The sequence below is a fragment of the Colobus angolensis genome, unplaced genomic scaffold (genome assembly GCF_000951035.1).
Source record: "Colobus angolensis palliatus isolate OR3802 unplaced genomic scaffold, Cang.pa_1.0 Scaffold93, whole genome shotgun sequence".
Lineage (NCBI taxonomy): Eukaryota > Metazoa > Chordata > Mammalia > Primates > Cercopithecidae > Colobus > Colobus angolensis.
In genome coordinates this window covers 2,762,691-2,778,113 of record NW_012123265.1, presented here as the reverse complement: position 1 = coordinate 2,778,113, position 15,423 = coordinate 2,762,691, and the positions used below count along the sequence as shown (strand labels likewise).

Here is a 15,423-nt window from a genome sequence, read left to right as displayed (position 1 = left end):
GGGGGAGGTGGGGGGACTCCTGAGAGTAGGGGCAGTGGGGGTGCAGAAGCTGGGACCTCTTTCCCAGCCTCCACAGACTCTACATTCAGCATGTCCTGGTCTTCATCCTCCCCTAGATCTGAAAAGTCCAGGTCCCCAATAGAGAGGTTGGGTGCACGAGTAGGGAGCTCCCAGATGGGCTCAGCCTTGGGGCTTGCTGGCATCAGTGGCTCCTTGGGCTCTGGCTCAAGGCTTCGCTGGGCCCGGAGCAGGACAGAGGGGGCAGGGCTCTGGGGTGTTCTGGGTGCAGGTGCTGTCTCTGGGGAGTCCCAGAGTTGCCGGGCATCTAAAGAAAGGGAAGGAGCTGTCAGTGCCATGCCCCCTGTGGGGCAACAGAGCAACAGGCAGGCTCTGCCTGCCCACCCATCTACTCACCTGGGTGTCCATCTGCCTCACTGGGCATGGCCCCAGCCAATGTCTCTGCCCGGCCCTGGGCCAGTGCAACCTGCTTCTCTGTTTCTGCTGCCGCCACATTCTCCAGGAACCGGGCTCTGAGGGAAGGTGCTTGTCAGTGACAGTGTCTGACACACCCCAGCCCAAGTGCACACGCCTTGCTGAGCCCCTGGACACCATCCCCAATTGCAGGCACACACAGACACATGGGGAACAGTCCATGCACTGAGCAGACCAGAACCGCACCCACCAAGGCCAGCCCCTCTTCAGTCCTCCATATCTGGGGAGGATTACTACCAACCCTGCATTCCCAGGTGAAAATACAGGGAGAAGTTCTACTTAACATCTAAATTGCAACCTCGTTCATGTTCACTGTCCTGATTTTTTGTTTGTTTGTTTTTTAGAGACAGGGTCTCACTCTGTCAGTCACCCAGGCTGGAGTACAGTGGTGTGATCATAGCTCACTGCAGCCTCAATCTCCTGGGCTTGACCCTCAACCTCCCAAATGGCTGGGACTACAGACATGTGCCACCACACCCAGCTAATTTTTAAATTTTTTTGAGGAGACAGGGTCTCACTATGTTGTTCAGGCTGGCCTTGAATTCCTGGCCTCAACCAATCCTCCCACCTCAGCCTCCTGAAGTGCTGGGATTACAGGTGTGAATGATGCACCCAGCCAAATTTTTAAAAATGTCTTTGTAGAGATGAGGTCTTGCTATGTTGCCCAGGCTGGTGTCTTGAGTCTAGACAAGGACTCTTAGAGCAGGGGAAGGGGATAGCTGTCCCAATGGGCATATCAGGCTGTCCCTCCCTTGGCATGTCTGATAGCTTCTGGGAGCCTATGCCCAGGAAAGGGCCTGGTAAACAGGCCAGGTGCGGCGGCTCACGCCTGTAATCCCAGCACTTTGGGAGGCAGAGGTGGGTGGATTACTTGAAGTCAGGAGTTCGAGACTAGCCTAGCCAACATGGTGAAACCCTGTCTCTACTAAAAATACAAAAATTACCCGGGTGTCATGGTGCAGGCCTATAATGCCAGCTACTTGGGAGGCTGAGGCAGGAGAATTGCTTGAACCTGGGAGGCAGAGGTTGCAGTGGGCTGAGATCACACCACTGCACTCCAGCCTTGGAGACAGAGCAAGACTCTGTCTCATTAAAAAAAAAAAAAAAAGGGTGCAGCACACCAACACTGCACAAGTATACATATGTAACAAACCTGCACGTTATGCACATGTACCCTAGAACTTAAAGTATAAAAAAAAAAAAAAAAAAAAAAAAAGACGTGGTAAACAGTGGACCCTCAGTTTATGCTGAAATAATGGGTGCAATCCAGTGTCTATTTTCTGGCCCCTCCAGCCTCTGTCAGCTCTCAGTCCCTGCCTTGCCCTCAGCCTTAGGTTACCCCTCTACCCCCACACCACACAGCACCCTAGGTCCCCTCCCTGCTCACTCCTGAGTTGAGGACATGGCAGAATGAGCCCCAGGTTGGGTGTCCACATCCCCATCTCTGGCTGCTAAGGTGTTGCTATTGAAGCACAGGGACCACTGTGACCCCAGTGAATTTGTTCCCAGTGCTTAGCCTTTAGGTTACCGAGGGGGCGTATGTCTGGAAGAGGATGGGCCTGAGTTCCCCAGCTTTGGTTGCATCAGGCACGTGGAACCCCTGCTGGGGGAAGCAATGCTGAAGCCCTGAGCACATGGCAGGCCTGGCAGGCCGGCCTCTGTACTTACTCCAAACTGGCCTGCCCAGGAGGGGACTGGGGGACGGGTGGGCTCTCAGGGGCCCTGGGTAGGGAGGATGAGAGGAAGAGATGGTAACTGTGGTGCCAGCTCCATGGTTGCTCATGCCCACCCAGAGCTGGGCAGTGATATTGGGGTTCCTTCCCAGCCACAGTGGGAAGCGGGGCAAGACATGACACGAGGAAACTAGAAGTGGAGGGGAGAGACTGACATGGAGCAGGACAGGGTGCCGGAAGAGACAGAGGCAGCAGAACAAGGGAGTGACAGACAGGGGGCGGGAGACATAACAAGAGGCAAAGACAGGCAGAATGTTGGAGGAGAGGAAACCACAGGAGGAGGAGATCCAGTCAGAGCCTAACCCCACCCGCTGGCAGTCACTTACCAAACGGGAGCAGTTTGGTGAAGTCTGGAAAAAGAGAGAGAGAAAGCACGCGTTTGGGCAGAGGAGGCTGAGTGCCCATGGAGGGGCGCAAAGCAGAGGGACAGTGGGAGAGAGGACTCCAGGGTGACTTCTGTCTCCCTGCTTACTTGTAGATGCTCCTCTCGCTGGAGGTGTCAGCTGAGGGTGCCACAGAGATGGTAGGAAAAAGGTTCACTGAAGCTCGGAGGCCGGAGGGAGGGCCCACAGGGCTGGAGGTGGGGCCTGTCAGCGGGGCGGGGCTGGTGGAAGAGGTGGGGCCTACCGGTGAGGCGGGGCCTGTGGGGCTGAAGGCAGGGGCTGTCAGTGGGTTGGGGCCTGAGGAGCTGGAGGCGGGGGCTGTCAGTGGGGTGGGGCCTGCAGGGCTGGAGGTGGGGCCTGTCGGTAGGGCAGAGCCAATGGGGGAGGTGGGGCTGTCTGTGGGGCGGGGCCTGAGGGGTTTGGGGTCAGGACTTGTCAGCTCACAGGGCCATGGCTAGTAGATCCACCCTTCACCATCTACGGAGGCTCGTACTTACCCAGGTTCCAGGGCACGCGCGGGGCAGCCCCCGCCTTCCAGGGAACGGCGGCTCCTCTTGCCCTCCTCAGAAGAAGGCTTTCGTCGTTCCCGCCGCCCACCGCCGCCTGGGGCTTCTTCGATGTCTCCATCCTCCAATTTCAGGGCGTTCTAGCAGAGGTGGACAAGGATGTAAGAAAGTGGTTAACATGCATGCAGGTGGGGTGGGGAGCTGGGGACAGCGCTTCTCTCTTCCCTCCTTCCAATCCCCCTCAGAGCGTAGGGCCCCGCCCACCTCGTAGAGCACAAGTTGCGTGCGCAGGTCGACGTCAGTGCCCGCAGTGCCCAGGTGGCGCTGGACCAGCGCTTCCATGCCCTGCTGCTCCAGTGCATCTGTCACATCGTAGAAGGAGTCCTGGTCCGGGAGCGCCGCCAGCGTCTGGAGGGCGGGGATAAGAAGGCAAGGCTGAGGTTGGTGGGGAGGTCAGGAGCCTGAGCATCCCAGAGCTGGCACCCAGTCCTTGGCCAGACCTTGTTGATGAGGGTGACCGTGTACACCAACAACTCAGGGTCAGCGCCATTCCTCTCCTCCAGGATGGACACCAGATTGGCCCAGGGAGGAGCGCCTGCCACACAGAAAGTGGAGCAGTCATGGGGGGACGGGTAGGAGAGAGGGCTCTGAGTGGTGGGGGAGAAGGGACAGTCTCTGACCGGTGGCGCTGGCCACAGAGTTCACTGCACAGATGAACAGCGGTGCGTTGTTTTCGGAGTATTCTACAAACACCAACAGCAGCTTCAGGGCTGTCTTCACCACCAAGCGGGACTGAGGGGAGAGGTCAGCACATATGAGTGGGGCTTAGGCCAGACCTGTGCCAGCTGTTGCTGGGGAAGGGGAAGGGCTGCTGGGGCTGGACCCAGTGAGAATCTAGGCAGAATGACCCTGGCTTCAGGCCCAGGCACTGAAGTGCCTTCTAGGCTTAGAGAGGCCTCAGATTCACTCCCTTCCAGCCCACTTTGCAGAATGGGAAACTGAGGCCCAGAGAGAAGCACTAGGCAAAGGGTATAAGGCTGGGTGGAGAGCCACTTACCAGGCTGGCACACAATGTGTACAGCCACTGAATAGTCTCACTGTGGGCCACCACCCCCAGCATTCCATCCACAAAGAGCATCAGCTGGCCGAGTGCTGGGGACACAGGGACGGGCAGAGTCAGTGAGGGTCGCTGGAGCAGAGGTCATGGGGGAGGGGCGGGGCTGACCTCTAAGGATGTAGCTCTGGTAGTTGTGGTCGGCAGCAGCACCCACACGGATCAGGCAGCTCAGCCCCTCTGAATGCACGAATTCAGGCACGAGGTCTTTGTCCTCCTGGAGGCACCATGGGGGAGTTTAGGGAGGCTTGGGCTACACACTTACTCCCAGCCCACTGCGAGGCCTCACCTGGAAGATCTGCTTCAATGAGAAGAGGGAGCGGCGGAGCTCAGGGCCACTGGAGCCATACAGCTTTTCTGCAAAAGGTAGGGTATGAAACCATCAATGGGACACAGATTCACTGTCTTCCTCTACTTGGATACAACCACAACTCTCCACCAAGGAATAGTCTAATATAGATATATAATTTTCTTCTTTTTGGTCTAAGAGACAGGGTCTCACTCTGTCACTCAGGTGGAGTGTGGAGTGCAGTGGCACAGTCATGGCTCACTGCAGCCTCAAACTCCTAGCCTCAAGCAATTCTCCCACCTTGACCTCTCAAAACACTGGCATTGCAGGCATGAGCTCCCACGCCCAGTCTGTTCTAACATTCTTTTTTTTTTTTTTTTTTTTTGAGATGGAGTCTTGCTCTGTCGCCCAGGCTGGAGTGCAGTGGCACGATCTCAGCTCACTGCAAGCTCCATCTCCCGGGTTCACGCCATTCTCCTGCCTCAGCCTCCCAAGTAGCTGGGACTACAGGTGCCCGCCACCACGCCCAGCTAATTTTTTGTATTTTTAGTAGAGATGGGGTTTCACCGTGTTAGCCAGGATGGTCTCAATCTCCTGACCTCCTGATCCACCTATCTCGGCCTCTCAAAGTGCTGGGATTACAGGTGTGAGCCACCGCGCCCGGCCTTGTTCTAACATTCTTGAATCCCCCTCCACTCCCACCCTGGCCCTGGAAGGAGAGGTCAGGATAGGAAGAGGGAGAGCACATCCAGCTAAATATACTTTGCCCACTGTTCAGCACAGGCCTGAAAGTGAGCCAACTGGGCTATGGGGAGGAGGGGAGGAGGTGCTGCTGGACACGGATGCCCTCACACACTCACCCAAGATAGCGTTGACCCTCACAGAGAGCTGGGTCCGAAGGATCAGTGTGGGCTTCCGCCCTTTGCTGGAATCAAGGATCTCCGTCAGCAGCTCCCAGCCCATCCCTCAGCATCCCTCCCCACAAGCCAAGGGAGCCAAAGACCTCCCCATGCCAGCCCCAGCCCAGCTTGTTCCTCCCAGCTGCTCCTCCAAGGACCCAAGGGTTGGTCAGACAAGAGGGTTGGTGCAAACACAGGTATCTCAGGTATGTGGGAGAGCCCCTGACTCCCACCTTGGGCAGCAGGTAACACTGGCTAGGTTTTAGAATTCTCCTGGCACACTTCCCTGGGGCAGGAGGTGACCCATGGCCCAGGCTAGTGATCGAGTGTCTCAGCTGCTGACATTTGAGCCAACCCCTGGCAAGGGTGGGGGTAACCTTGCCTCCCTGGCCCCATCAGTTCTGACCTGATCTCTTCATAGAAGCCCTCCAGCATCTCCCGCTGCTCTTCCAAGGACAGCTCAGGGTCCAGGTAGTATCCAGAGGGAGACACTTGCAGAGCACAATCCTCCAACTGGGGGCAAAGGGAACAGCTGTGAGACTGAGGAAGAGGTGGCAGGGAAATGTATGAAGACCCCTGACCTCTTACCTACCACTTGGGGGGTGGCAGAGAGACACAGGGTCTGCACTATGGCTGTGCATTCCTTCAGCAGTTGTTTCTCAAGCGCCTACTATGTGTAAAGCCCATCTGTGTCAGGCACCAGGCTTTCTTGGCCTTTGTTTGTACCATCTCCTCTCTTGGCTGACACCTACCTATTCTTTAGGTTGCTATGCAACCCACTCCACCCTGTATGTATGCTCTCCTCCGAGACCTTCCGCACAGCATTCTAATATCTGAGCCACTGGTCTCCTCCTCTAGCTTCGTTCTCTGCGTTCAGGCACTCCGTCTGTCTTGCTCCCTGCTTTATCTGTAGAGCCTGGCATAGCACCTGACACACAGTAAGCACTCACTAGGACTTGTTGAGCTAATAAACACAGATGAGGAAGGGGAATGGAGAGAAGATGGGAGGAAGTTCCTGCCTTCGAGGAAGCTCACAGCCCTGTGGGGTGATAAGCTGTAGTCACAAAGAATTAAGCCCCAGAGAGAAAGTGTTAAGATGGCTGGGAGGCGCAAACCCACCTGGGAGAGTGTGTCTGTCTGTGTGTGTGTGTGTCTCAGTGAGTAAGAGGGTGAAGACAGTGTCTGATCCATAGACTTCCCAGTCCCACCAGATTTCAGGGTATTTGCCCTCCCCCAAGGCGGGCTACAGTTACAATGGTCCTAGCTGGACCTCAGAGACACCCAAGGGGCCTATTAAAAAACCAACTTTAGGCCAGGTGTAGTGACTCACGCCTGTAATCTCAGCACTTTGGGAGGCCAAGGAGGGTGGATCACCTGAGGTCAGGAGTTCGAGACCAGCCTGGCCAACATGGTGAAACCCTGTCTCTACAAAAATACAAAAATTAGCCAGGCAAGATGGCGGGTGCCTGTAATCCCAGCTACTGGGGAGGCTGAAGCACCACTTGAATCCAGGAGGCAGAGGTTGCAGTGAGCCGTGATCATGCCATTGCACTCCAGCCTGGGAGACAGAGCGAGACTCCATCTCAAAAAACAAAATGAAACGAAACACTTTAGAGTCTGACTCAGTCTACAGTAGGACCCCAAAGCCTGCCTTTGTAACAAGCAGGCACATGCTCCATCCACGTGTCCATGTTTCTCTCCCCGGGCTCTCCCCCCCCCGCCACAGGGCATGGCGCTTAGCCCCTTGAGAAGTGCCTGTAGAGAAACCCGAGGGAGGTGACTCCTGTGTGTCAGAGGGTGGCACTCTGCCTCTCCCAGACACCTCCCCCCATTGCACAGTGCAGGCATGCAGGTTCAGCAAAGTCCCCTTGACTTAAGTGGCTCTGGCCCTTGAGATGCCTTGGCCCAGGGAGAGCCCACCTCTGGAGAGGCAGGGGGTCTTCCGGTCTCCATCTTACTAGGCATGTCAGTTCCAACATTTGTCCTGCTGTTTGGTCAGCCCTGCCCTCTTCTGGACCCTGCCCAAGGGCTTCCAACTGGCCTTGGTCCCCTGAAGAAAAAGGGAGTCCAGTTCCTGCCCCAGCCCCCGCCTCTGTTTAGCACCCCTTGCTCCTGCCTTAGAGCCTGACCTGGCTCTTTCCCCACAGTTTAACATGTGGGGCCCTTGGGTGGCCCCCTTCCCCCGCCCGCCTGGGACCTGGGACATAGGACAAACACTCCAGCCTGTTCTCTGTCCCACTTCCTGCCTGGCTGCCTGCCCTCCCCAGGGTGCCTTGGGCGGGCCTGGCTGCTTTCCCCTCCCTGGGAGCAGAGTCATCTTCTCCAGGGCCTACTGGAAACAGGCCTGAGAAGGGGCAGCAAGGCCCGAGGGCTGGGGTATCTTGTCCAGGGCCAGCTTAGCTGAGGGCAGCCCACATTCCTCCTGATCTCTTCCCACATGGTGACTCAGCAGCCTACCACCCCACCCCCATTCAGGCACAGCCACATCTCCTTCCCTTGGCCTGGAAGATTCTGGGACCCTAGAAGAACACATCTACCCCAGAGTCACCCCCATCAGGGATCCCCTCGAATCACACACATATAGAACATCTCATTCATTTGAACATTCATGACCAGGCTGGTTTCAGATGCAGAGGACCTAGGAGGAATCAGACACTGCCTCTGCCTTCCCTTCCAGCCCAGTGGGGCAGATGGGCAGACAGACAGATTTGAGTCAGAAAAAGCTTGTGAATGTGGAATCACAACTTCCATGGGGGCTAAGAAAGGGGAGGGGCAGAGTGCTATAAAGATAAATGGGAAGGGAAAACATGTTACACCTGGTAACTGCTTACACACCCAGGTATAAGATCGGGTATGCACTGGCCAACACAGGCCGAAGCAGCACAGCCCCAGAAAGGTCAGGCCCACCACGCTGTCCTGCCTTCTTGCATACTGTAATCCCAAGGGAGCAGAGAATGTCCCTCTCCTTCTAGGACACCTGCATCCATCTGGGGCAGGGTCCTGAAGGTTAAATTATCCCCCCCTTTTTTTTTTTTTAGATATGGAGTCTTGCTGTGTCTCCCAGGCTGGAGTGCAGTGGTGCGATCTCGGCTCACTGCAACCTCCGCCTCCTGGGTTCAAGCGATTCTCCTACCTCAGTCTCCCGAGTAGCTGGGATTACAGGCATGCACCACCATGCCTGGCTAATTTTTGTAATTTTAGTAGAGACAGGGTTTCAGCATGTCATCCAGGCTGGTCTTGAACTCCTAACCCCAACTGATCCGCTCGCTTCTGCCTCCCAAAGTGCTGGGATTACAGGTGTGAGCCACTGTGCCTGGCCAACGGTCCACATTCTCTAGTCTCCTCAGCTGAGCAGGTTCAACCCTGTCCCTTCGCTCTGGTGGCAATGTCCTCCTTAGCCACTTTGCCTGTCCAGTCCTGCCAGGGCCCCATTTCTGGGGAGGTCCTGGGAAACAGGCAGTCCAGTGCCTTCCAGGACAGTATCTCCCCACGCCCAGCTGTCTGTCCTGGGTGGAAGTGTGGGGTGGTAGGCTAGAGTCAGGCAAGCAGCAAAGAGCAGGAGACTTCCTGCCAGCAGGATAGCACTTGTCCCTCACACCCCTGGCCCCTCCCTGGGGTCACCCTTCTGAGAGAGCCAAACCTCTGGGTCTTGTTTCTCACACCCTGGGGCTGGGCCAGGCCTGAATAAGCCCAAACCCTGGTCCTCGCTGACAGGGCTTAAGGTCAGCATATAGTACGGGCCCACATCCCTGACACCTGCCTGGCTCTTGTCTTCCTCACTTCTGTGGTCTCTGTCTTGGGGTGGAGTCTTTCCCCCATTCTTCCCAGGCTCAGCTTTTCACTTTGGCCTCCAGCCCACTATTCTCTTGACTCTTGAGGCTCAGGCTTTTCTGGCAGCCCAAAACCAACTGGTTTTATATGGTTTTATATGCAGGGTCAAGCTCAGGGGACTATGGTGTCTACTTCTCTCTCTCTTTCTAGATATCCATCTATCTATATATAATATATAGATATAGATCTATAATACATAGATGTCTATAGATATCAATAATTTATATCTATATATAGCTATATATCTGTTATATGTATCTACATCTGTTGCATATATCTATTATATATTTTATATATATATATATATATTTTTTTTTCTCCCTTGTTTCTTTGGACTGTCTTACCCAATATTATTCATAACAGTGTAATCAAGTAAGACTGAACATACCAGAGCAGGGTACAGGGAAGATGGAAAAGAGGCGGGATTAGGCTGAAGGGCTTCTGTTTTAGAAAATAATTGGTTAATTGCCTCTTTTGTCTCCTTTCCTATAAACACAGGACCCTGTGTTGTGAAGACCCTCCTTTCCTGTTATCGTGGGTCTCCAACTAGAGTGTGACTTCCTGAATGAGATGACAAGGATGGGCCTTGGGGAAGGAAATCCACTTTTATTATCTTTTGTTATGCTTCCTCTGTGCCAGGCACTGGGCTACCTCTTTCTTTTCTTTTTTTTTTTTTTTTAATTTAATAGAAATAGGGTCTCGCTACCCACTGTTCTTGAACTCCTGGCCTCAAGCAGTCCTCTGGCCTTGGCTTCCCAAAGTGCTGAGATGACAAGCATGAGCCACCATGCCCAGCCTGGGCCACATATTTCATTTGATTCTACCAATAATCCTTTTACAGATAGGGAAACCAAGAATCAGAAAATCAGCGCATTGTCCCAGGGTGCACAGCCAGGGCTAATTGACCAAATCTTGGGCAGATGGGCCCTGGAAATGCTCCAAGGAACCTTAGAGGGGAAGTGGAGTGAGGGCTGGGGCCAGCAGGATTGCCAAGAGCTAAAGACATCCTCTTAGTTTTCTGGACTCTACAAATACCCCAAACTGGTCTTCCCAGTTCCAGTAAGGGAACACCAAGACACACGCACCCCATACAAGCTAGGATAATAGTATCTACCTCTGCCAGAACCTAGGTGTCAGGGTCCCTTACCAGGCTGCAGCTCAGCCACTCTGTTCCAGAATGACCAGCAGATTGGATAGACCAGCCCCAGGGGAGGCTAGGAGACCAGGACTCATGCCCACACCTCAATTTTCTACAGTCTCTCAAAGGCTCCTGAGATGTAAAAAGGCTAGACTGGGTTGGGATAGAGTCAGGAAACATTCCAGGACAGTGCCACCCCTGTCCTACTGATTTTTAGCCATAGCTAGGGAAACAAAGTTACGAGTAATGACCAGATTTATAGGGCTATCTCCACTGCCAGGAGGAGAGGGCTTTCCTGGCCTTTGCAGCAGGGTCAGAGAAGCACCCCAGGTCCCCCTACCTGGAGTTTAGGGAGAAGTCGGTGCTCTACCAGGTGTGGTAGGACCTTGGGTATCAGGGAGAGGCTCCTGAGACACTTCCCAGAGGGAGGGTAGAACTGGGAAGCTCTAGATTAGGAGATGAGATGCAAGGCCAGAAGGACACATTCTCCCCTGGGGCAAAGGCAGGTCACTGAGCTGGGGGAGTATTTTGGAGGGGTGGAAGGCGCTCCTGAGTTCCCCCAGGGACACTAGGCCTGGCCCAACGCACTGTCAGGCTCCCTTCCACCAACCAGGGCCAGGAGATGAGTCAGAGGCTGTGGCCAGGAGCTTCCTCCTAGACTAGGAGGAAATGAGCAAGGGTTTCTGAGATCTGAAAGCACTTTAAAAAGGAAGCCCCCAAGGGAACTCTAGGGGTTAGGCTCGGCCCAATGGGGTGTGTGGGTGGAGCCCCAGGGAGAAAGCAGACTGGTCTCTGTACATCCCCAGGGACGGGGCTCATCTGCTGGGATGATCAGGGCCAGTACCCAGAGGAGGACAGAGGCCACTTGGCTGTGTCCTGTCCTCTGCTGGACAACTGTACATAGGACAAAGCAATGAGTAGAGAACCCCTTCCTCTTATTTCTGCCCTACAGCTTGGGACAGGGATGCCCCAGTTTCTGGGCCACCTCTCCCCTCTAGAGGGCCAGCAAGACAGGCCTGAGTCATGTCTGTGACTCTGGGGCACCCACTTACAGGACTACGGGAGGAACGCGCAGTTGACATTTCCTGCAAGGAGGGGCCCTGCTCCCCCTCACTCAGCTCTCTGATGTCCCTGCCTCTGCCCTATTCTCAGCCCCTCTTCCTCCAGCCTTCTATTCTGGGGCTGTGGTCACAGTTTATATTTGGGTTGAGCACATCACAGTGCATCTGACCATTCCTGGCAGAGTTGCTAGCCCCAGGGAGTCCTGGCTTCTGGCATTGTGGTAACCTAGTGTGCTGCCTCCATATCCCTGTGGGGGAGGGGAGGCAGTCCTCAGGTACTCTAGGTGGAAGAACATTAAATCGGGGAGACCAGGAAGGACTGCATTGGGGATGAGGAATTTATATTCTCCATGAGAGCTCAGAAGTGTCTTCAGTTAAGGAGCAGGGAACACAGGGCAGAGCACCTGGTGGGGTTGGGTAGGGACAGGGGTCCTATGAGAGGGAGATAGAAGGGATGGTCCTGAGCCTCTTTCTTGCAGCTGACCTACCAGGCTTGCCCCCAGTTTGGAAGAGGGGTGTCAAGGGGCCAGGCACCGTGGCTCAAGTCTGTAATCCCAGCACTTTGGGAGGCTGAGGTAGGCAGATCACCTGAGGTCAGGAGTTTGTGACCAGGCTGGCCAACATGGAGAAACCCTGTCTCTACTAAAAATGCAAAAATTAGCTGGGTGTGGTGGTGCACACCTGTAATCCCAGCTACTTGGAAGGCTGAGGCACAAGAATTGCTAGAACTTGGGAGGTGGAGGCTGCAGTGAGCCAAGATAGCCCCAGTGCACTCCAGCCTGGGGGACACAGCCAGAATCCGTCTTAAAAAAAAAAAAATGCAGGGGTGGTGTCAAGGCTAGGTCCAATCCTTGAGTGGGAGGATGAGAGGAATACCATATTTTCTCTAGTGCTCCACCCTTATTTCAGGACCCGGACTTTAGGAGCCTGGGAGCGGGAATCAGTCTTAGTTCAGCACTCCTGTCTTCCCAGCCCCCATCCTGAATGGGAGGTGGCCGCCAGCTGCACACGCTTCTTCCAGGCACACCTCAATTTGCCCCTCCGAATAGGGCAGGACAAGCGGGGGCTGCGTCAAAACTCTGGCGGTGAGCAGTGTGCTGAATTCTTCCAGCCATGGCCTTGAAGCCGGGGTTCTGGCCTGGACACGCGCCACTCCCCAGGCCAATAGTCTCACCACCCCTCCCGCCAGCGCTCAGAGGCGGGGCTGGCCGCAGCGCGAGGAATGCGGGCTGGGGGCCCGGGGCACATTCCAGGGGAGACCCTGGGCCCAAGGGGCAAGTTTACGCAACTCGGCGCCCAGCTGAGGCTGGGAGCAGGGGAGGGCACCCACCCCGACTCTCTCTCCTCTTCCCCAGCACTCGAGGCGGCCGGGCTGGTGTGGAGCCTGTGGGGGTGGTAGTGCGCCTCCCAAAGTCCTGGCCCGGAAACAGCGTGCCGGAAAGGGCTGCTTGCGGGGGGCTGACAGTGGCGAGAGGGAGGGGAGAGGAGGTAGGCTGGCCATCTGGAAAAGGGCCTCTTTCCGCACTGTGCACAAGTCGGCTTCGGGGCGGCAGCAAAGTAGGGCAGGCCGGCGGTTTAAAATTAGCCCGGCCCTCCCTCTCACTTCCAGGCGCGGGCCGATGGGCGGCGAGTGTTCGGGGGTGGGGGTGGGGGCGGGGGCGGTGACTCAAAGGGCTTCTCCACCCGTGCAGCCTCCTGCGCTCTGCGGATGCCGGGCCAGACCGCTTCCCGGGGACTCCCCTCACCCCGTGAAGTCTCTCCTCGGCCGGCACTCCCATGCTCCCATTGACCTACAGAGTCAAGCCCCAATCCGGCTTCTTGACACCGCAGGAAACCTCTGCCACTTCTAGTAGCCCGCCCCGGGCCCGCCCCTCCTCGTGGTCCCGCCCCCACCTCACCTGAAGCAGGTGGAAGCTGGTCCCTCCCCAGCTCCGCCTCCAGGGTCCGCTACGGCCCAAGCGGCTACAGTCATCCTGACCAGGGAAGCCACCCTGGCAGACGGACTGCGAGTGGAACTCGAGCACCTCTCCAGGTGCTCGACAAGTTCCTAGCACCCCTCTTCAGTTTCCCCTCAACTTGAGAGGGGACTCCCCCGCAGGCGGGGCACAGTGGACCCTGGGACCCCAGCCCAAGACTTTTCTGGAGAACACTCGCTCCAGCCTCTTCAGGAGGGGCACCTCCCACCAGCTTTCATGGCGCCCACCCTGAACCCCCGATCGCCCCAACCCCCGATCGCCCCACCTTGAGCGGCGCTCCCAGCAGGCGGTGCAGCGCGGGTATCTGCGCGCCCAAGGGCAGCGCCCCGTCCAGGCTGCAGGTGGGGGCCCGGCGCGGCTCCGGGAAGTTGGCACACGCGAAGGGGTCGGTGTCTTCCAGGTACTGCACCCTCACGGTCACCACTGATACCGGCTCCCCGTCCCCGCGATCTTCCCCGCCCGCCATGGCTCCGCAGTCGGCTCGTGCGGCGCGCCACGGATTCCCGACCCCAGTGCAGCTTCCACTCAAGCACACTATAGCTCCGCTGTTTGGGCCGGGCCGGACCGGACGCGGCTGGAGGGGCGGGGCCAGACGGAGGCGGGGCCGAGGAAGGGGGTGGAGCCAAGATTAGTCCCCGAGTGCGCGCGTGGAGGTAACCATTGCCGGAGGCGGGGCCGGCGCTAGCCACTCACAGGGCCCGCTGGGAATCTCGTTAGTTCACTGGCTAGGAGGGCGGGAAAAGCCGAGCTCGCGCCCCGCCTTCGAGAACGCGCAGAAGGCTGGAAGGCTTTCTTAGGTCTGGGGGTAGAGAGGCTGCGTTCTCTCTGAGGGGTGTTAAGGCAGATGGGGCAGAAGTTTCCTTAGATAGTGGCCGGCCAGGTCTCTCTCAGTTGAGGGACAAGATGGCCCTCATTCCTTCCATTTGAGGGATGAGTGCCTATGGTTTCCTCATTTAGGGAAAGCAGTGAGAGGGGTCCCTTCAATTTGGAGCAAGAAGTGAGAGTAGATTCCACCCAGTTTGAAGGAAGAGGTGGGATCAGTTCCCTTTAGTTGTGGGAGGAAGAAGGAAGGATGCCCTTCAGTTTTCAGGGAAAAGATTGGGATGAGTCAGTTTGAGGGGGCAGATAGAACACGTTCCCCTCAGTTTTGGAGAAAAAGTGGGATGGGTGCCCCTCAGCTTGAATGAAAAGTGGAGACGGTCCTCCTCTGTTTGGGGCGAGATGAGCCGAATGCCCCTCAGATTTGGAAAAAGTTGGGTACATCCCGCCTAGTTTGAAGGGAATCAGGAGGCTGGGTTTTCCATAGGTTCCTGTCAGCTTCATGAAAGAGATGAGACAGTTCTCTGTAGTGTGCTGGAAAGGGAGGGGCAGGTGCCTCTTTGTTTGGGAGATGAAGAACAGCCTCCCTCTTCGCCTGGAATGAGCTGGGCCAGTCTGGGCCTTGGGGTTTCTGGGACGTTGCGGGCAGCGTTGTCCATCACTGCTTTGGGGAGCGTCCAGTGCGCGTGCGCAGCTCAGGTCCGGGCGGGGGCCGGCAGGGGGTCCCCGGCTTGGGAGCGCGGCGCGGAGGGCGGCCAAGCACTGTCCCCTGCCGTTTGCACCCGGCCACGCCTGGGCCCCAGGGGGATGCTGCTCGCCGCCCAGCAGCTCTGGCCGAGGAGGAGCCGTGCCACCCTCCCGTCCTGACCGCGCCCCCTGCAGACCCTCGCTCTTCACGCTGCTGGCTGCCCCGGGGGGCCGTGGCCGTGCACCGCTCTGGATCTGGTGGGGGTGGTTCTGGGGAGGTTTGGGGGCGCGGACTCGAAGGAGTAGGTTGTGGAACTTGGGGGAGAGCTGCATTGGGGAATTTCCGGAGCTGGGACTGATTTAGGGAGGAAAGAGGAGGGAGTCCCCGACTACGAGAGTCCGGGGCAGGGTCTCGGAGCCCGGACCTGGCTTGGGGGTATCGGAGCCGGGATTGGGGGGAGCGAGCCCCACGTGCCTGTGACGCGGGGGCGCCCG

The 15,423-nt window shown here is 56.8% G+C and overlaps 1 protein-coding gene across 1 annotated transcript in view; it reads right to left on the bottom strand.

The window, feature by feature from the left end:
• FHOD1 (formin homology 2 domain containing 1) overlaps nt 1-14,010 on the bottom strand; it is an 18,628-nt gene extending 4,618 nt beyond the window's left edge. The window contains exons 1-13 of the mRNA XM_011932135.1: nt 13,688-14,010; nt 5,823-5,929; nt 5,378-5,442; nt 4,518-4,585; nt 4,340-4,445; nt 4,172-4,266; nt 3,795-3,906; nt 3,615-3,709; nt 3,379-3,522; nt 3,106-3,254; nt 2,698-2,874; nt 415-530; nt 3-325 (exon numbers count right to left, since the gene is read on the bottom strand). Coding sequence (XP_011787525.1) covers nt 3-325; nt 415-530; nt 2,698-2,874; nt 3,106-3,254; nt 3,379-3,522; nt 3,615-3,709; nt 3,795-3,906; nt 4,172-4,266; nt 4,340-4,445; nt 4,518-4,585; nt 5,378-5,442; nt 5,823-5,929; nt 13,688-13,888 — 1,758 coding nt within the window. The 5' untranslated portion in view covers nt 13,889-14,010. The remainder of the gene's footprint in view (nt 1-2; nt 326-414; nt 531-2,697; nt 2,875-3,105; nt 3,255-3,378; nt 3,523-3,614; nt 3,710-3,794; nt 3,907-4,171; nt 4,267-4,339; nt 4,446-4,517; nt 4,586-5,377; nt 5,443-5,822; nt 5,930-13,687) is intronic.
• Nucleotides 14,011-15,423: the final 1,413 nt, after the last annotated feature.